This window comes from Ostrea edulis, chromosome 10 (genome assembly GCF_947568905.1).
Source record: "Ostrea edulis chromosome 10, xbOstEdul1.1, whole genome shotgun sequence".
In the NCBI taxonomy this organism is placed as follows: domain Eukaryota; kingdom Metazoa; phylum Mollusca; class Bivalvia; order Ostreida; family Ostreidae; genus Ostrea; species Ostrea edulis.
The window spans coordinates 32,106,647-32,128,037 of record NC_079173.1 but is presented as its reverse complement, the minus strand read 5'-3'; the positions used below and the strand labels follow the sequence as shown (position 1 = coordinate 32,128,037).

At 35.4% G+C, this 21,391-nt stretch overlaps 1 protein-coding gene across 1 annotated transcript; it reads right to left on the bottom strand.

Annotated features, from left to right (window-relative positions):
* Nucleotides 1-1,955: 1,955 nt before the first annotated feature.
* On the bottom strand, nucleotides 1,956-20,410 carry LOC125665799 (serine protease inhibitor dipetalogastin-like). Its single transcript, XM_048898682.2, has 8 exons — nucleotides 20,271-20,410; nucleotides 14,829-14,910; nucleotides 11,130-11,176; nucleotides 8,238-8,322; nucleotides 3,873-3,919; nucleotides 3,452-3,536; nucleotides 2,320-2,366; nucleotides 1,956-2,068 (listed from the first exon to the last, which is right to left on the bottom strand). Exons 1-8 carry the CDS (start codon nucleotides 20,326-20,328, stop codon nucleotides 2,052-2,054), a joined length of 468 nt encoding a protein of 155 aa, XP_048754639.2. The 5' UTR covers nucleotides 20,329-20,410; the 3' UTR covers nucleotides 1,956-2,051.
* Between the last annotated feature and the right edge of the window lie 981 nt (nucleotides 20,411-21,391).

Below are 21,391 nucleotides of genomic sequence, written 5' to 3'. Positions count from 1 at the left end.
AGAAACGAAGAATTTGTCACACAGACAGCCACAGGTGAAAGGGAAGGGGAGCGTAAGTATCAGCGTCACTTGCGACGATATTTCATTATGTATCCTAATGGAACACTAAAACACTCACAACCAAATATATTTCAATTAGTTAACCGCGTAAAACATCCATCAATCATAACGGGAAATGCCCTATCTTGATTTGTACTTAATGAATTGATTGATTGTATCTTGTTTAACGTCTCTCTTGAGAATTTTTCACTCATATGGAGACGTCACCAAGATCGATGAAGGGCTTCAAATTTAGGCCTTTGCTCGGCGCTTACGGCCATTAAGCAGTGAGGGTTCTTTAGCGTGCCAGACCTACTGTGACACGGGGCATCCGGTTTTAAGGTCATCTCCGAGGACCGGTGACATTCACATCTGATGCCGAGCGTTTGGCGATGGAACTGTCACTACCTGTTATACAATGTAACGACTTAGGTCTGTCGCGGCAGGGATTCGAACCCCGCCCTTCCGCATGCTGGATGAACGCTCTAACCTCTAGACCGCCGCGGAGGTTTTGTACTTAATCAAAGATTAACAGAATCCTTCATTTGTATGAGTGTGGGATAGGGAAATTCCACCGAGGGGACAAGATTTGTAGTCTCGGATGGGGCTTTGGGTGATCGTAGACAGCGAATCTTGTTCCAGAGGTGGACTTTCCCTATCCCATACGAGTAAATAAAGAAGGATTATATTACCCACAGTTTAGTGCATACATTCAAGAGCTTTGAGAAAATTCAAAATGATCGAAATCCTCATTTCTATAACGTCACAATCAAATGACGTTGCTGCAGTGTGAGACAGAAAAATTTCACATGGGTAAAGTCACTGGTGATAATTTGAGAAAGACTAGTTTCCTCTAATGATTGTGTCGGTTCCTATAAGCATTGCATTGTGAAAGCTGTCGTTTCTATGTAGTGGTATACTTAGTCAGCAATGACTAATATTTGAATATTTAACTGGCCAGTTCTTGCGGGTACCTGTAAAGTGCGAAACGAAATCTACCGAAACGAAACCCACCGATTTCGTTTCGCTCTTTACAGGTACCCAGTTCTTGCAGGTGTTTCTCCAAATCCAGAAAATTGTTTTTCATTCAGTTTGGATTGATTTAAGGTTAAACCTTACTGCTAAATCTTGGCTGTATTGCGTATAGGAATTATGAGATTGATCACTGTTCGTTATCCTCACCTTTATAGGAGTTATGAGATTGATCACTGTTCGTTATCTTTACCTTTATAGGAGTTATGAGATTGATCACTGTTCGTTATCTTCACCTTGATAGGAGTTATGAGATTGATTACTGTTTGTTATCCTCGCCTTTGCATAAAGGGCGTCTGAGCTTTCTCGTCCAATAAAATATTGGTGTCATAGCAAATATTTTTGTATATGACGATTGTATAATTCAAAACACCGAAACCGACTTCCGGCTACTACGGCATACGATATAAAGCGTGATCGGTTATCTTTGTTTCCAGAAAGAATGAGAGACTTAGTAGAAAGTGACATAACTTTTCATCAGGCAACTAAAAATTATAACTAGTATAACATTGGGACTTTCAAATTCATTCTTGTTCAATATTGGAAAAATTAAATGTTATTATATTCATCTGAAAGGCACGTGAAGGTGAATTTAACGACCTATTTTCCCCCTAACTTGTTGTATTTTAGCCAATCAGAAGGCTTGGAATTAGTCAATTACATTACATTTATTATCCGACAACTGGTTGAGGGGATGAAAAAGTGTTCAATTATCCACACTAAGGTATAAACTCTTTTGGTTGGCGGCTTATACAGACGATGGGGAGAAAGGGTGTACTGTACTATTTTGTGTTAATACAATATTGACATTCAGCTGTACGTTTCAATTTTTATTTTCATTCCATTGAATTGTATCAATGGTCTGATCAATAAGTACTTCAATCTTTCATATTTGTATTCTTTATTTTTTTTCTCCTTTACATCCATATATTTATCGCATTAGTTATCCATATCCTTTCAAGGGCAACAATTCTTCCATCTCACTGATATGCTGATCCTAAAAATAAAAGTATGATACATTATAATTGAAAACGATAGCCTAATGAATAACCTCATGATTGAGAACCTTCATAAATCATAATTATTTATCATAATTTCTCTCTCGAATCATGATTGCAGTAAAACACGCTTATAAAGAACATACATGCTTATAACAAATCTATGCTTATTGTTAAGTGATATTTATTCTCTTATGAGAGGAAAATGACGAGAAAAAACTCCCAAGTTTCCGAAGAAATAATTACATACCTTCGGCACAGGGACACCTTCCTTTACATGCGACCTCAAGACCTGGACTGAAATACAGAATTTAATCACAAAGGATTCTGGATGTACACCATCTACATTTGAAAGATCAGAAGTGAAATACATGAGTTGTATACTTTATGATACTACATATTGTAATACAGTTACTCATGTTAATTGTAACTTCCGAATCTGTTCATAAGAATGAATGATGTTATAATGAAACCGAGTGAAATAGCAACTGTCGATGTTAGTGTATCAATAATGAAATTGTAAAGTTTTTACTATACAGAATCAAATAATCTGAGAGTTTACTAAAGTTTACAATAGTATTTACTAAAGTTTAAAATAGCATTTACTAAAATTTACAATAATATTTACTAAAGTTTACAATATTATTTACTAAAGTTTACAATATTATTTACTAAAGTTTAAATTGATTTTAAAGTTCCTATTGTATTGAATTAAATTATCTAGACGCGTTCACTGAAGTTTTACATAGCATAAGGTTTCTACTCTAGAAAAACTAAGGTTGACTTTGGTAAAGCATCTAGATGTAATATTCTAGTATTTTCAAGTTAACTTACACCACAAGTTACATTATATAAATATTGCATGTAGTTGAGGGTAACATTGAAAATTTTCACCCCGAGAAAACCATTGTCAACCGAGGCGCAGCCGAGGTTGACAATGGTTTCTCGAGGGGTGAAAATTTCAATGTTACCCTCAACTACATGCAATATTTGTTTTATTATACTGAATGTTATGTAAACTGGAAAGCAGAAAAACTTACGTCTGTTGACATTTGATCAAACATTGTCATGCGATATTTCGTATTTCGATGCGGGTACTCGCGTTTATTACAAACGCTCAAACGACGTCGTCTAGCAATCTACGGCGAACCGTACGCGCATAAATTTGACGCATGTGATAATTTTTTATAATATCACCCGTTGTCAAGTACTGTTACCCGTTGCTAGATACTATCACCCTGGGGCGCGTGTTTTTTGTTCTCAGAGGGTAACAATATGTTTTTTCAAATGCTTCTCGACCAATCAGGTTCGAGTATTTTACATGAAAGTATAATACTAGTAAAGAGCACATGGTCTCGGTAGATTATGTTTCGATTACTCACGTGCAACGCATGCATGCTTCGTTAGAATGCATTTTCCCATCTGTTCCGCACACTGGGTCCCACAAAGCCGGGCATCCACAGGATGCTGCAAGAAAATCATTAATGCATGCTTGATTAGCAATCCTGATGAAAATGTAACATTCAATACCTATTCCTTATTCTTTTTTTTTTTTTCTTTTTTTTTTTATATATATATATAAAACACTAGTATTTCATTTCTAATACATGGTGGGAAAATATCTCTTTACCGACCACCATCCCCACATTTATAAAAACATGATTAAGTAAGTATAAAGAAAGATTCAATGGTTAAATTACAGTATAAAAGGTTGAAATCAATCTTTGACCAATTCAGCGATTCATTTTGATTTGAGAGTTTTGTATGTGTCACGTGTTTAGAGAAGTAGTCGCGCGTACTTACCTTCAGGACATGGACATTTTCCTTTACACTCTTTACGAACACCCGGACTTATGGAGGGAAAAAATAAAGAATACACTAGAATATATATAACTTTTTTTTATCAAACAATCATTCCGCCACAAAATGTATTCTTTCCTTAATATTTCAAAATCTAAATCGATAAAAAGATGTATGTTTTACAACTGGTTAGGTTAAAGTAAAAAAAAAATGTGTGATATGCTTACGCCAATGACATATCTATTAAACCAGCACCTACAAGGTCATAGTATCCTGCGTTATCTCCATCAAAAGCTGAGGAGTTTCCTTAAAGCATATGGTTTGTTAAATTGTTTTTGTTAAAGTGCCCCGGAAGTCATGGGTGCAAAAATGGTAAATTGGTTCAGAAATACATTTGAAAATATAAGAATAAAAAATTATGATGGTGCGTGCATTCAATATTAAGATATTCCCCGTCAAAGTTAGCTATTTTTGCACCTGCCCGAAACCAATCAGCTGAATTTCCGGTTTTACTATAGTTAGCCATAATGACGTGTGACGTCACAACCCATCAGTCTCAAACAGGCCAATATGGCAAATGCGAGCGATACCTCCGTTTCTGTGGACGAAATCGACCTCCACATATCATTTGCAGCGTCTTCCTTTTAAGATTATCGTAACGAGGACGTACAGGACATCGTCCCTTACCAATAAGAGTCAGCTGTAATGGATTCCGATTATTTCGACGAGTTAAATGGGGAGAATGCTGAACGTGAACAACTTGAACTTCGCCTCGGAAGCACGGAAAGGTAAGGCGCCGTTAGACTGTTTGTTTATAAAATAAATTTTGGGAAATACGAAATTGATCAATCATTTTTAACTGTACATCATTCTTAATTACTTTAATGATAAAATTACAGATGTCTAATCACCATATTACGCCTGTCCGCGTCGCGTCGTATTCACAGGAATCTGTCATTTTGTCTGTAATAACAATGTTAGTGGTCGCACTGGTGTGTACCATACCACCCCTTAGTAATTAGGGAGTGGTGTGGTATATACATGTACCCTCAATTATCAATAGGCCTACTATTATTACAGACAAAATTATTTGTTCCTGTGGTGTATTTTCGCTCATTACTTCATTGGGAAAGATCTGAAAAATAACAATGATTTTTCTATCCTCTCATGTGACACCCCCTTTATACTGTTATATCTGAACTTACAATTTTTCTAAGAATTTTAAAAAATTATCATCTAGAGGAGAATTGTCTTATCTTTTCCCCATTATTGAGTTCTCTATTCTTTCACAAATTCACATGGTTTACAAATCATTTTAGGTGTCAATGGAGTCATTCAACAAGGAACTGGCCTCCTTTACTGAACACCCTGGGTTTTCATCAGTGTGTTTAGATGTGCATGAGCTCGAGACGGCATAATACCAATACCCAGTATGGAGAAATGAGGGCAACAATTGAAGAGCAAGTCAATTTTTTTTATTGATTTAATCAATACAAAATTCACATGACCATTGGGTCCGATTGCTAGTTTATCATTAGTGAATAATTCCAAACATTTCCCGGAATTACAGGCGTAACAGATACATAACACACAAGCAATTTCTTTGATGGTGCTAAGGATACCTAGGGCACACGGTACGAGTCCCTCTACCCTCATATGCTGTGACGGAATTCCTTTGCCTCTGAGAAGTATCAAGGATCCAATGCACCTGAGTGATGGTATGAGTTAGTTGAAGCAACTTTTTTAAAAACAAATGTACGATTCATACATGATGCATACAAACAAATTCAAGCACAACATTCTAACAGAAATGGCCCAAAAATAATACATCAATTTTCTCGAAAGCATCAGCTTTACAAACAATATTTCAAATAAAATGTGTCCACACCCAGGAACGGGACGAGGACCCTGCTTTCATGTTCCCATTTTTTAACTCTTACAACTATTATATATACTATAAAGCTAATATTACATATACTATGCTAATATTTCATTCTATAAATTATTTGCAAAAATACAGTTGCATGCAAGACCAAACAGATTGTTACCCAACGATCAGACCCTATATCATACATGTAGTTGTTCCCAGTCTTTTTTCTTTTTTTTTTTTTTTGTAAAAAATAACAAAATTTGTTTTCACAACCTACTACTCTATGTGACTTTGGTTCAAATTTAAACAAAACCAACGATAAAAGTGTTTCACAATGATTTAACATTTTTAAACAAGATTAAAATAGAGCATATCTGTATGACCAACATATTTTTATCTGCTTTGCTAGAATGTCCAAATAGCTAGTGTCACGTTTTGTTCACATTCACACGGATGTCTCCTTCCAACTGAACCTCGATGTAAAATGTATCTCTGCTTCTTCTTTATCAGGATGGGAAAATTCACTGCATAGTGGAGGTGGTTGAGCTGGCAATGAGCATGGTAATGGTTCTGATGACCCTTGAAAAACCAAATAAGTCTCCTTCATCAGGACTGATGGGCTGGAATAAATGGACACTATTTAAAATTTTATGTATGCTTTACATCCTTATAAATAAATTGCTCTTTACTATGTGTATTGTATTTTGATAAATACATTTGTAATAAAAATTCTCATTAACTTTGTTATTGCTGTTTTAAACCTGATTGAAAGAAAAGTGACATATGCAAAAATAGTAAAAATGCCATGCCAATTAATTTTGATATGAATTATGATAGTGGATTATCTTTATAAGTACATTCTTACTAATTGTTGGATCAACAGGCTTCCTACGAACACTTGAACTTCGGGAAGCTAATTTTGAATTGTTGGTCCCCCTCCTTCGTTATGTCATGCAGCCTTGAGGAATTCTCATTAAAATGTAGAGCAGCAATCATCAACCTTTCCCAATAAAAAAGGATAAAATAATTGTTACGATAGTGCTTTATAATGTATTTACTGTAATTCTTTTATTATTTTGAAATAAAATGTCCCCATGTAAATATTGAAATAATTTGCAGTGGGGGGATCCTGATCATTCAGAGGTGGGGGAGGGTATCCCGAAGGTCGGAACCCTCCCCTTTCATCAGAAAATGTTGCTAAAAAACACCCACACATATAGATGGTGGAACCCCCCTTTCACAACAAAAATGTTATAATGGTATAACCCTTCCAAAATTCCTGGATCTGCCCATGATTTGTGTAAATTAAATAAGTGAAGAGGGGTTTCCATCACATATCATTTTTGGAAATAATTTAATTTAATTTTCATTAACGTATAAATCCAAAGGATGTACATGTAGGAGTTATAACAGGGGTTACAGGCCACTCACTCTACACCCCTCAGCCTTCACTTGATTGATCAGAATTGGTATCTTTGCAATGTTAACATTTAATCGTGTTGGAAAAATAATATTGCCCACTAAAAGAGTAATAGAAGTCTATGTACATTTAAATTATGCAAAGTTCTTGATAACATTACTAAGATAGGTCAGTGGATCTATATGACAGAATATGTTTAAACGGCAATCTAATCCAGGGTCCTGATCAGATGGGGGCATGTTAGAAACTCGTCATATGGTACGTGTATTGTAACTTATAAAATGAAAAAAGTTAATAAACGTCACAGACTACAATAAAAATTATCAACTTTCTTACCGATGGAATCTTCATAAAGTTACACACGACCCTACCCTATTTTTCTCCAGCTTGACGGCAGCCTGGCGCTTGGGTTTAAGCTCGGTCGAAGAGAGGAGGGCAAGGTTGAGGTCGTCCACTTTCCTCTTAGGATAAAGTGTTCGAATTGCACCAGAGCAGAGGCGTTTTTTCGCAGGAATTACAAATTCTCTCATCAGTGAAAACTGAGCCTGGAAACATCCGTCCGTGAAATGCGCACTACAAACAACAGTATACTGGGACGATCCTGTCCAGTCTGCACGGGTCAGTCTCACAAATCGAGTCTATGCTGCTCTCTGTCGCTCGTCTTTCGGGAAAACATGAACGGAAACGGTGTCCGAGGGCCTGTTGCTGCTTCCTACAACTACACACATGCGTCCCTTACTCTTACTTGCCATTTCTCTTCGATTATTTTCTTCTTTTATACTCTCGTCTTGTTGTGAAGAAACTGCCAATGATGGGTTGTGACGTCAGATCCGGTATTACATTTTGAGTCTCGTTTTCGGTATCGTAAAGGTGTGAATTTACGAAGAAGGTTGTTTTTGCCCATTATATCGTTTATTGATTGAAAAATAACTGAAATAATTTTACTATCGGTATTTATTTTTAAAAATACATAAGATAAACCAAAATGTATATTTGACTTCCGGGACACTTTAAGATTTGTGCTGCGGGTTATAGCTTCGTTCATCCTTACTTGTTAAATTATGCTTGTATTACTTACGTGCAGCGCATGCATGATTCGTTTGAATGGGTCTTTCCGTCTGTGCCACACACTGGGTCATAAATGGTCAAGCATATGCAAGGTTCTGTAAGGAAGCAGGATTTTTTTCAATGCCTACTTAAATTAGCAATTGCGATGTGAAAATTAACACAATTCGTAGTCGAACATTTTAGTATTTGATCCCAAATTTTGCATGGCACAGGTAAATTTTATTTTAGTAAAGTTAAATAGTATAAGTAACGCAGGATAGATAATTATTATACAAAAAACAATTTAGATTCAAGTTATTTGATCTCAAAGGAGATTAACTTTCCGTTAAGCACTACTCGATTACATATTCATGCCTAACCAAGCCTGAATAATCGAAGGATAAACAAGTGAAAATTACCAGTGATCAATCCCCCTATAAATTAAGATCTTCTCTTCCAATTCTGTATCCTTCGCAAGCACGGACACCCGTACACACAAAACATGTGATCAGGTAACCCAAAGGAGTAAGTATCCCTGCTGATGTTGGTATAATGACGGTATAAAAAGATTGAGAGAGAAATTACTTCATTTTCCAGTTTGTTCGACTTGGATGAAAGTAGGCATTGTGACGTTCATTTGTCTATAATTGATCATATATATGTAACTGTATTTTTTATTTCCTTCAGACCCATTGCATTTCAACCACACTATGTACAGGACATCCTTTTGCAAAGGAGATTCACGTTTCTCAAATTGTCTAGACAAGGGGGGATTAGCAAATATTAAAGACATGACCTGTACTGGTGTTCAGAATATCTTGAGCCTAAATCTGTATGATTGCGTCCTTTCATACTGAGGATAAAGATTTTTCTAAACTTTGGTGGACAAAATAGGCCATGATCGCTTTATTTTATTTGGATAACCACTTCCGCCACTACCCGGAGCTGACCTCACAACATGCGGGACCAAATCTCCTTGCAGAATGTGACCAGCGCGCTAGACAGCCCGACCATATAGACAAGTCGAAAACCTTGCTTTCGATGACGATGGAATTCTTGCCACGCTGTCACACGCTACACGGTCTTTAAGAATGGAAATGGGGTACAGTTATTTAACATACCTCAGAGGATCATACAGGATACGCATTGCATTTGAAATATTTTCATATAAAGCACCAAAAGAGCAATGGACTATGTATGTACATATTTTGATATGATACTCGGTAAATCAAAGCATGCGTCCTAACAACGAGAGAGGGATGCAGTTAAGGAGGAATGCTACACCAGAGAAAGATTAGCCCCGTCTACAAATTTGATGAAATTAAATACATAAGATGTCCACAATATGCCATTGTCAGAGCACATTAATTTTTCCATGTGTCTCTTGTCGTTTTCTTGTAAACGTTAATTAATTATATCGTTAAATATATCGTTGTTTCTACCAAAAACCCCGCAAATAACATCATGACGTCGACGTTTATGAACAACGTCTTGGAAAACAAAAAAACTACTTTAAGATATCCGACCCTAAAGGGAATAGAAAGAAATCTAGAAAATAAAAGATAATTGTGTTTAGTTTTAACCATGAAATTAAGAACCAGGCTAAACCATGTTTTGTAACCAATCATTACCTTTTTAAAAAAAATTGCGCTAGGTATACGTTGCACGAGTCTTCCATATTTGATCGATATTTACAAATTTTGTCATACAATTTTACCATGTCAAAAATACATTACAAGGAAAGTTACTGAAATTAAAATAATGTCTGTTTTCCTTAAATATCTTTTTCAAATTTAACAAGTTGAATTTCTATTAATAGAAAATTGAAGAAAGTGTGATTCCCCTTTGTCATGCCGCGGATATTAAGGTATCACACTGGTACATGTAATTGTCCAATCAAAATCAAGATGAACTTAGTTTCATATATTTAAAAGAATCTTTCTTACATGCGCGATTTTCTCATTTCCTTTTATTCTTTTCTCTCAATTTTTGCATCCCGCTTAGGAAATTTCAAATAGTCATCGTCATTTGCCTCCTCTGGACGCATGACTTCTTAAAAAAAAAAACTAAAATTATCATCGAAGCATCACTTCATGCACCTAGTGCTTATCCGATTAAAACACTGTGTTTCTTATAAATGATAGAGTCCAGTAAGACCACTGTTGATAGTATATGATATGCCCAATGCTTTTAAGGATGTATGCTACACCAGAATTTGATATGGATGAAAAGTGGACGATCTGTACAACAATATTTTGAAATTGAAAACTTTCAAATTTACTTCATTTAGTCACAAAATACAGTTTTAGTAGAAAGCAATCTGAAATTTTTTTTAAAAACCCCTGCTTGACTTGAACCCACAATCTGCAGTTTAACAGTCCACGTGCTAACCCACTCAGCTACTCAGCCAGGCGAAGATTTTTAAAATGAATCGACCAATATTGCTGATATTTATATTTTCACTCATGTTTTAAAAGGAAGTCAGCCATTATGACGATGTAGAGTACATCACCTCATCTAGTGCTCTACTTATTTATCCGTATTTAAGTTTGTAGCTGATATATTCTAAATCTTATAGAGCTAATAAAAAGCAATTTTAGATAACCAATAATCTTCTATGGAATAGAAAAATCTTTTTCAAAACAAAACAACGTCAACGTATATTTGACGGACTGGATCACGAGACGTCTTTCATTTCAACGTTTGAAAACTTTAGTTCCCTCATAGCGTTTCCCTTGTATTACAAAGCTCGTCACACAAAACTCGTCACGCTTTGTTACACACAAAGCTCGTCATGCTTTGTTACACATTAAGATCAAAAAACATTTCAAATTCCATCGAAAGAGTAATGTTCCTGAGATATCGCAATTCATTGCTCCTTGACGCATGCGCTAAATATTTGAAGAACTAGTCAATTACTTACTTTTAAGACAAGGACACCTTCCTTTACATGCTACACGAACACCTGGACTTATGAAGGAAAAATAGAAGACATATGAATATTATACAGGAATTACCAATCAAACAGTTCTTGTTTATTGTTGATATACATAGAGCCTCTTGTGTTTGGAATCGATATCAGAGTATGATATTCAACGAATACCAGCACCTACATGTATGTACGACTATAGGTAATTTAGTCTTATATTGCTCTCCTTTAAAATTAACTGCAATAATGTAGCCCTCTCCGATTTTTTTTATTCTGACGTTTTCTGGAGAGGGCTAGAATTCCATAAGATCTTCGTAATGGTGCGAAATCTTTTTTTTTATATATAAATATCTTGAAATAACCCCGCGTGTATTTATTTCCAATGTTGTTTACACCAAACAGAGTATCAACTTTGTGCTTGGGCATGTCTAATAAAGATGTTTTCATTAAATATGTATAACATGCAAAATTCTTCGTCTTCTCCGCCATGCTTGTTATTGCTAGATTACTGAAATGCCTAAACATTGAGAATCAGCGCGAAAATGTAGACTACCCGAGCCGAACCAATCCGAATTTCAAAGGAAAATCATATGGTGGAAGAAAAAATGTGAACCCTGCTGTTCGTTTTTCTTTTTAACTTGATATTAAATTCAAATCTTTTCAATATCGACGAAATATGGTTTCTCCTCCGCACTCGTCCATTGGTGTGAACACTACCTTATTCCTTAAAACGAACAGCAAGGTGCAATTTTTCTTCTTCCACCATATGATTTTCCTTTGTTTGTCGGATTGGTTCGGCTTATAATGGCATATGGAAATAACTTGACAATCAGAAGTTGAAAAGGACATCAAACATGGCGCACAAATATCGATCGAGAAATTGGAATATATCGAAATTGTTGAAAATTGTAGAATAGAGCCTCAAGAATCGCAAGTTGCAAATTGTAAATTTGTATAAAAAATATTGACTAAGAAACACAGAATATCATTTTATTTACGTAAAGAAAGTCAGCCAATGTTCAGAATGATCGAAAATGTTGCGAAAGTGATTCACCACTGCATTTGCACCATTACGGAGATCCTAAAGAGTAAATGTTGTAGCTCCCCCCCCCCCCCCCCCCCATAAAAAAAAATCAGGGAGGGTTACATTATTGCGGCTACTCTAGAATTATTTTTAAACACTGGTTGTTGTTTAAAGTCTCTGTTACATTATCACGGAGGGCGAGGCGCCACAAATCTAGATTTACGCCTGACGAATCACGGAGACCCTCTAATTTAAAAGACTCTGGACTTGCACTTCTAAGGTCGAGTGCGTGGCTGAGGCCTAGGAACAGTCACTATTTAGTTTGGCAACTCCGGCAGGCCATGGATTTTTGTGAGATACTCTGCAAGTGCGTTGTCGATTTCATGACAAAATATCGCCCACAAAATTGCAATATTGATCTTTTTCCATTTTTATTGCATAAACTTTCATTTGTAATGTAAAAAATTCATTCGTATTGTGTAATTTCTCATCTGCATGGTATGATTTTTCATTTGTATTGTAAACTTGTTCCTTTGTACGATTTGGATTGAAACTTTTCAATTTTTATTTTTTCATTTTTAATGCTTAAAATGCTTCATTGGTGTATTTCTAATGATCAGTCAAATTTTGAATGTCAGTTGCCGAGTTACAAGAGAGATACAGAGCTCACAATTCTTTGTTATGTAAACAAGGTTGGTATCATGTTTTTGTTTACATAGCCATATGTTTAATAGCGAGCGAAGCTCGCGTCGCGAAGCGACGCGACGAGCTCGCTCCAATGATTACACATATGAGTCACGTGATTTGCTCTTTATCAGTTGAAAAAAGATGAGTATCACCCATAATGCTTCTAGAAAAATGTCACCGTCACTGTGGTATACTTCATTGACAATCCCGTAATTAAAATGATTATATTGTTTAGAAAGTACAATTAACATTTTTAGATTCCAGACAAGCTTTCCCATAGCTTCAAACGTGTTGTTTTTGCTTGGTTTGAGAGAAGAAATAACATTGCAGGTAATATGACGTCACAATTTGTAACTGTTTACATCAAACGCGTTATATTTCCCGCGTTAAATGAAGAGGCGGATAAAAGTCGTGTTGCAAGATGTTACTGGGCTTCGCTCGTCTTAACGGTCACATCGTACAACATATTATGCTAGAAAAAGTTTTGTTTGAAGTAGATTTTTTCAAATTAAAAGATTATTTTTTTAGCACAATTAAACAATTTCTAGTGGCTGTTACATTTCATTTTGTTTTAAACATGATATTTTCTATTACGCAATCTATATTATGCAGACAAAACTTTTTCATATGGATTGTGTAGGCGTATACACAAACGTCGGGATGATCCAGACTAGGATTGTATATATTATTTATTTTTGTAAGGAAATAGGGGACCAGTTTATCTTGTGGTTGAGGATCCGGAAAATTTCACTTGTCTACAACACAATATATAGACTAAAACTTGACCAAATAAAACCTTAAGGAGGAATGTTACACTAGAGAAATATCACATGGATGAAAAGTGAAGGATGTGTGCAAACATATTGTAATGAGTAATGAACTATACAATGGACCTATACCTTCCAAACACTGAAGTCACTCAGACTAATGGAATAGTCCGAGATCCTGATGACCCCTATTTGAATGGGTATAACCCTGTGCTATATAAGAAGCTGCAGAAGCAGCAACAGCCCGCTGTTCGTGGAAGTAAGCCAGAATTACATGGTAAACTATTAAAGAATTAATAGTGAAAAGAATTTGAAGGGTTAGGGTAGAAATATAAGCCACTGGTGAAAGACAAACTAAGGAATTCTGGTGAGATACAAGGTGTAGTAATCCTGAATAAGGGTGAGGCACCGAGTACTCACAAGAATAGGAACTTAGATTCGGGACCAGTTGCAAAGTGCCCAGCCATCTCTACAGAACCGTGTGAATAGAACCTCGGCTTGTGTCCCAGTGTATTTTTAAGAAAAACAGAACCCGAGACAAGTATCCCAGTAAATCAGAATAATCATTGTAAATGAGAGTGATTCTATGTATTTAATTTTTGGCCCAAGTAGAGCCTGAGGAAAATTCCATACATGTATATATATTTAGAGTTTATCCTTTGAAATGAACCCTTAGAAAACACGTTACAATATTTTGAAATTGAAAACTTTCAAATTTACTTGATATGGTCAAAAATGGAATTTTAGTAGATAACAATTGAAAAAAAAAAATTAAAACCCCTGCTGAACTCGAACCCGCGATCTACAGCTCAGCGCTAGACGTTTTAACCTACTGAGCTACTCTGCTACGCAATGAATTTTGAAATGAATAGACAAATATTGCTGATATTTATATTTTTATCAAGGTTTTAAAAGGAGATTAGCTATTATGACGATGTAGAGTACCTCCTTAATAATAAATCAAAGTCAACAATCCTTGGGATACAATGCAAATCAAAAATCATACGATTCAAATGAAAATTTTTCAATACATAATAGGTTTCCCTGGTTTGTGGTTTGATATGAGTTAATTGTGCGTTCTCTATCCACGAGCCTTGGAGAGAGGATAGACAACACGCTAAATCATATCAAACAACAACCCAATGGAGATTCTCTTTATCACATCCAAAAGAATCCAACATTTGATATTTTTAACAGGAGTAAAAGCAAACCTACATGCACTCCATGCATCGTTCGTTTCCGTAATTCTTGCCGTCAGTTCCACAGACAGGGTTAAATATTCGTGGGCAAATACACCCTATTAAAACAAATTTCTATAGTTATTTCATGTCACACTTTGAAAAGTCACAATTTCTGCATTATCATGATTTAGTAGTCCAAAATAACATTAATACAAGACAAACAAATAGCCCAAAATTATCTGATGTCATTCATCGGCGGCAAGCTATGCGATATTCATCGGGAATAGGTTATCGAGCGGTTATAGCTAGAAGCTTGCGACGCGACGAGCTCACTACTATGAGTCACGTGATATGCTCTTCATCAGCTTAAAAATGATGGGTACATGTAATATGCTAACGGTGCTACCGTCTGAGCGAGCGCTGGTACATATATATCAAATCTATTATGGTTACAAGGGAGTCTAGGCTGGTTCCCTGTCTTGTACGCTTAAGTAGGAACCAAGTTAACGAGAATTTGCGGGAAATGCACCGAGCACGTTCTGTGACGCTGATGCCTGTTTACATTCTTTAAACAATTCAAATTTCAATTTGATATATCTTTTTGGTGGACAACCCTGGGTTTGTTTTTAGTTTACACTAATAGTTTAAACCATTTTCATGTTTTGCTCTTTCTGGTTGTCTAATTACATGTAGTTTTTGCATTGAAGTTCAAATGAGAATGTTGATAATTCAGAACTTTCTTGAAACTCTTGAAATTCCACCACTGGAACAAGACTCGCTGTCTAAGACTCGGCAAATGCTCGTCCTAGACTGCGAATCTTGTCCCCTCGGTGCAATTTCCCAATTAATCTTACGCTCGTATTAATGAAGGATTCTATACTATTATTGATATGGAATAATGTACCAGATTTTGTAAAGATAATGGTATCAAAGATAGAATCCGGGGGTAAATATTCTTTTTTCTAACATGCACAACGTAGTTTGTAGGGCATGGTGCTTTTCGCAACAATTTCTAGATTTTCAATGAAAAGGAAACACTAGTGCAAATAAAGATTTAACAACTACCTCTTTTGCAAATAAACTTTACCTGACAACATTGATTAATTATGCTTTTGACGTTTAGCTTATATTGGTTTTACAGTTGATCTAGACTTCAATTTTTTTATTTTTTTTTTTTTGTGTGCATGCGCAGAATTGCTTCATGATCTCAGATAGTTTCTAAGGTCACTCGCATATTACGCGTCCATATGAGTTCAATGAGTTAATGGGCTTTATCATACAATGTTGAAATACTGTCCTGCAAATTTATTTTTACAAATCAATATCACATAGATTGAAGTTTGTAATTTCGTCGTTATTGTCATGCTTGGTTACAAAAGTATGATAGAAAATAGATATTAAAAACAACAATTAAATTTTAAACCTTCGAAATACATGTATCTTTTTTAAAGATGTTAGCTCCTGAGCCTTTGAGCACAACTGTGCGGGATGCTACAACTAACTAAAGTATTTACGGGTTCAATACTGATCCCATTGGTGCAAATCCAGTTGAAACATTTTGTGTCAATTCAAATTTTGAAAGGGTTTGGCAAGGACTATATTTTGTGGCGGAAGGATTGATTAATCAAAACGTTCTAAATCTGCATGATTTTGCAGTTTCTGTTTCATCCAATATATCATCTATTTTTATACTTCAATACATATATTTCAGTTTCATAACCTATGATACGAGTAGTGAAGACTTCGAACTAGTTCACATTTATTAATTTGGTTGCTATATTTTCCCAAACAAACACCGATTCTTAAAAAAATTTAATTGATTTACTCGAAATTGTGCATAGATGTTTAGAATTTTCGCCAATAATTTAAGAAATTGATCTCCAATCCTCGACTTTTTCAATTCTATTTCAAATTTCAAGACAAGACCTGGAAAAATATATGAAATTGATATTACTCCTAATGTGTCCTTTTAATTTCCTAATTCTCCTTCAATGTTGAAATCAAAAATACCAAAAAGTTGATATTACTCCAAATCTCAGGTACGAACCTCTTTAAAAGGATAAAAAAAACAAATAGGCAATCTTATTGAATTAATTTCCAATTATCAAAAAGACATTTATCATTACATCTCCATCTCCACAATCTTTATCAATATAAGATATTTATCATTAAATCTCCACTTTCTTCATCAATATAAGATATTTATCATTAAATTTCCACTTTCTTTATCAATATAAGATATTTATCATTAAATCTCCACTTTCTTTATCAATATAAGATATTTATCATTAAATATCCACTTTCTTTATCAATATAAGATATTTATCATTACATTTCCACTATCTCTATTAATATTAAGATATTTTATTTGAGTGGCAAGTATGCATGAAAGGTGAAATTCACGAACATTGGTCAATCTTATCACACCTATAAGCAATACAAAATAGAGAGTTGGACAAACAAGGACCCCTGGATATACCAGAGGTGGAATCAGGTGTCCGGGAGGAGTAAGCATCCTCTGTTGATCGGTCACACCCGCCGTGAGCCCTATATCTTGATCAGGCAAACGTAATTATCCGTAATCAAAATCAGTGTGCCAAGAACGGCCTAACAATCAGTATGAAACACGTCAGACAGCATTTGACCGAATGAAAGGTTACATTGGGAAACTAGGTCGTTATAACGACCATGCAATTTGCAAAATGCTGACTTTAAACGAGATTATTGAAACCTCTGTACCATCAACTGGTTTGCTAGTGGCCTGCCTTGATTTAAAAACTGATCATATGCAGAACATGCTCTTGCGTATCGATTCAGTTGAAAGATATGAACACCATATGCAGGTGATAATGGAATATTTCTACATAAATTTGGGAAGTTGACGATGGAGAAGCTGAAATCATTCCTTTTGTCACAAAGTTGAGTTGTTAGTTTGCTGTTAATATCTACTTTCAATTAGATATCTAAGTATGAAGCAGAAGTGCATGACTCTGTGGTGTCTTTTATCTAGAGTTCATTGGGATATATTGAATCAACATATGAATGAAAATTATTATTGTTAATAGATAATATGTCGTTAATATATCTAAATGTCGAATTGAAGGCTACAGCAAGAAATTTCTTCTAATCATGTAGAAATTTTCTGCTTCATAGGAATATAAAAACAGGTCAGCTAACAAAGGAGCACTCGTGCCCATGGGAATTCCAAAACCTGATCACCAAAATCTACGAAGATATTGTCAATGAGGAACTCCAGCATATTTTTTTCATTTAAGAAATGAAACTTGTAATTCTTTATTTGATGCTACGCGCATTGATGAAGTTTTCCGTCTAATTTTTCGTTTGATACATGCATCAAATAAAGAATCATAAGTTTTATTTCTTATCATTTAATTATAATTTTAAAATAGAAAACCAAATAGTTTCTCTCATAAAAAAGCTTGAATTGGCGCGTAGGAATACCTATACGTAACAATGGAAACAACAACAAAACTGGCTGTGCGTTCGGGTGAGGTAGAGTTACTGTGCAGAATTAAATGGATTATACGCCAAATTAAAGGTGCAATGGTTAAAAGCTGAAATAGATATACATGTAACGAAGAGAACAAGTGGTGACTGGATGCATTCTGCATTGCATTCGAGACGTTGAACATCGGCTGTGTCGTAGGAACGGTGGAATGCGACTCGGCTCCATTTCAATATCAAATAAAAAGCTCAACACCTCTTCATCTAAATTGCCCTCGTTGACGCAGTTCAATTTCATCAATATCTCGCAGATCAAAAGTCTCTGCTTGCTCCGTCATGTTATAGAACTCGGAAAGCAGACGATACATACCGGGAACTCGTGTTTACAATCTGTCTACTTCTACCAGTCAGTGTCCTACGTCATCAAGTTTAACTTTTCTGTCACGTCATCACTAGACCTATGTGTGTTGTTTCTTTTAAATGAATTTGTATTTTATTCACATCTTTGGTTGTGTTTATTTTTGGTAGCATTAAACAAATACACTTCGTTTACAATGCATGTGTGGAAATTCCCGTTCTATAAATAGCGCTAAAATTAGAACGGCCGTTAACGGCGAAGACGCATTCTAGAGAAAAGTAGTCCTGCGTGCTTAGTGCAGATGAACTCCGGACGATTTTTCCCCCCTTTTTGACACAAAATCAAACGAATTTTTCATCCAATCAGCATCGTTGTTAAGTCATCAATTTAAAAGTTATTAAATGATTTCAACTTCAGAGTACTTGTGCATAGAATCAGAGTGGTGTTGAACAAAGTAATCTTTGGATGACTGATCACTACATATGAATATTTCCGTTTTCCATTTTGTTGAAGAAGCAACTGTTAAAAAGTATGGAGCGCCAAATTGACATAAACTCAAATAATTGAAGATATATTCAATTATTTGAAGATATCATCAATTCATTTGCTGCGCGCAACAATTGAATTAAAGATCTCTTTAAATAATTAATGATATCTTCATTAAATACTTGATAGGTCTGGATGGCCATGGCCAGTTTTGGATATTCTGAAAATAGTCTGGGGGGGGGGGGGGGGGGGGGAACACGGCAACAAACTGTTGAAGGCGGATTCCGACACACACTGTTATAAGGATAAACAAAACGCCCATAGGCCTTATCGGTCATCTGGTCATTACTTAGAAATATCACTAGTACCAAGGCTATAAAATCTAGAAAAAAAGTTCCAGTTCTGCATATCTAAGCTAAGTTCTGTTATCTATGATCGGTTTTTAAATGGCGGCAGGCTACTGACAAACAAGTTGATGTCACAGGCAGGGCCGTAACTGCCGATGAGGCAGACGAGGCAACTGCCTCGTCTGATTTTTTGGCAAAAAAGAAAATAAAATTATATAAATGTTATATTATAGGATATATGTTTAAAATGAAGACAAGCACCTTTGTCTTTGACACCATATTACGATTCTTTACATAGTACAAATGAAACACAAACATGATAAATTGGGATTTAAAAAGTGTCATTTTCAGTCGTAAAGTCAATCGGCGGCCCCCAATCCCCTGCCTCCCCTGATTTAGAACCCTACTTACGGCCCTGACAGGAGTGTCAACAGTCTCGTTTAAAGTCAGCATCGCGCAAATTCTATGGTTGTTTTAATGATCTAGTTTGCCTATACAACCTATCATTGTTCAAATGCTGTCGGACGTGTTTTATACCGATTGTTAGGCCATTCTTGGCAAACTGATTTTGACTACGGATTTCTTCGTTTACCTGATCAAGATGTAAGGCTCACGGCGGGTGCAACCGTTCGACAGGGAATGCTTACTCCTCCTAGGCACCTCTGGTGTATTCAGGGGTCCGTATATGCCCAACTCTCTATTTTCTATTCCGTATAGGAATTATGAGATTGATCACTATTCGTTATCTTCATCTTTCATTTAGCAACAGTATATTCGCTAATTTAACTGAGGCGTTAACGAGCTTCTGAAATTGACTCACCTTGACATCTAGCAACAGTCACGCTCACCAAAAATAACCAGACGTAAAAGCGAGCCATGTCGTACCAACCGCGTGTCCGTTTCACATTCGATTTAAATCATACTAGAATTCATTGACTCCACCCTTAATGTTGGTGACATATGACAATCGTTATAAACACGTGGCAGATGTAAATGATACAATATCGCAGTATAATCACTTTTGTTTGGTAAAATTAATTTACAGTCAATCACTTTAATTAAGCCACATATTGTAAAGTTAATATGCATAATACATCATTTATACAGGTGTATGGATGTTTTTGTGATTTAGTAGCGATGATGGGCAAAATACAAATTGAAATTCAACATATTGATACTTAATTTGAAATATGGCTGGAAGAGCTAGATAGAAATTGACGTTTTAGACAGGTATGGAAAAGTAAAGAAGAAGGGGAAAAGCACAGTTGAAAACGGGGTATTTATTGATGACTACTAAAATATAGCAAAACCTTGCACTCAGGTTTTAAAAGTTGGTTGTTTTTTTATTGACGCGGAACTCAAATCTTGCTGAACTTAAACGAACACACGAACAAGCATGCAAGTACGAGCGAACGGATATCAGATAATGGCGAGAGCACGCACAGGAATATCAAATTATGAAACTGATATTTGTTAATCTCTGACTCGACTACGGTGTGTGCATTGTAAATCTATTCAAATAGATCTTTCAACATAACGGCATTCTAGGAATATTAGATATAAATTAAATAAAACTAGGCCAGCTAGTAAAAGCCATATAATTCGTCATACTAATAGAGGTCATCGCCAACTCCGTTCTCTCATTTAATTTGTAAAGGAACCTGTGTGTGTTGTTTTTACATGTTTGACATACACGGTTTATCATACAACATATTTCAGTGAAGCTTGCAATACGTTATATATCGGATTATATCATATTATCGGTTATGTCAGTGAAAAATACATTATCAACCTAATAAGGTGACAGGTGTAATGGTTTTGTTTTCTTCGCAGAGATGTATTTTGTTTGTCATTTTGTCTAGGAAAGAAACACATCGAAAGAGTGATACAAGCTCTCAATTATTTTATATGAATTTTTTGTGATTTTTTTTCCCGGAATTA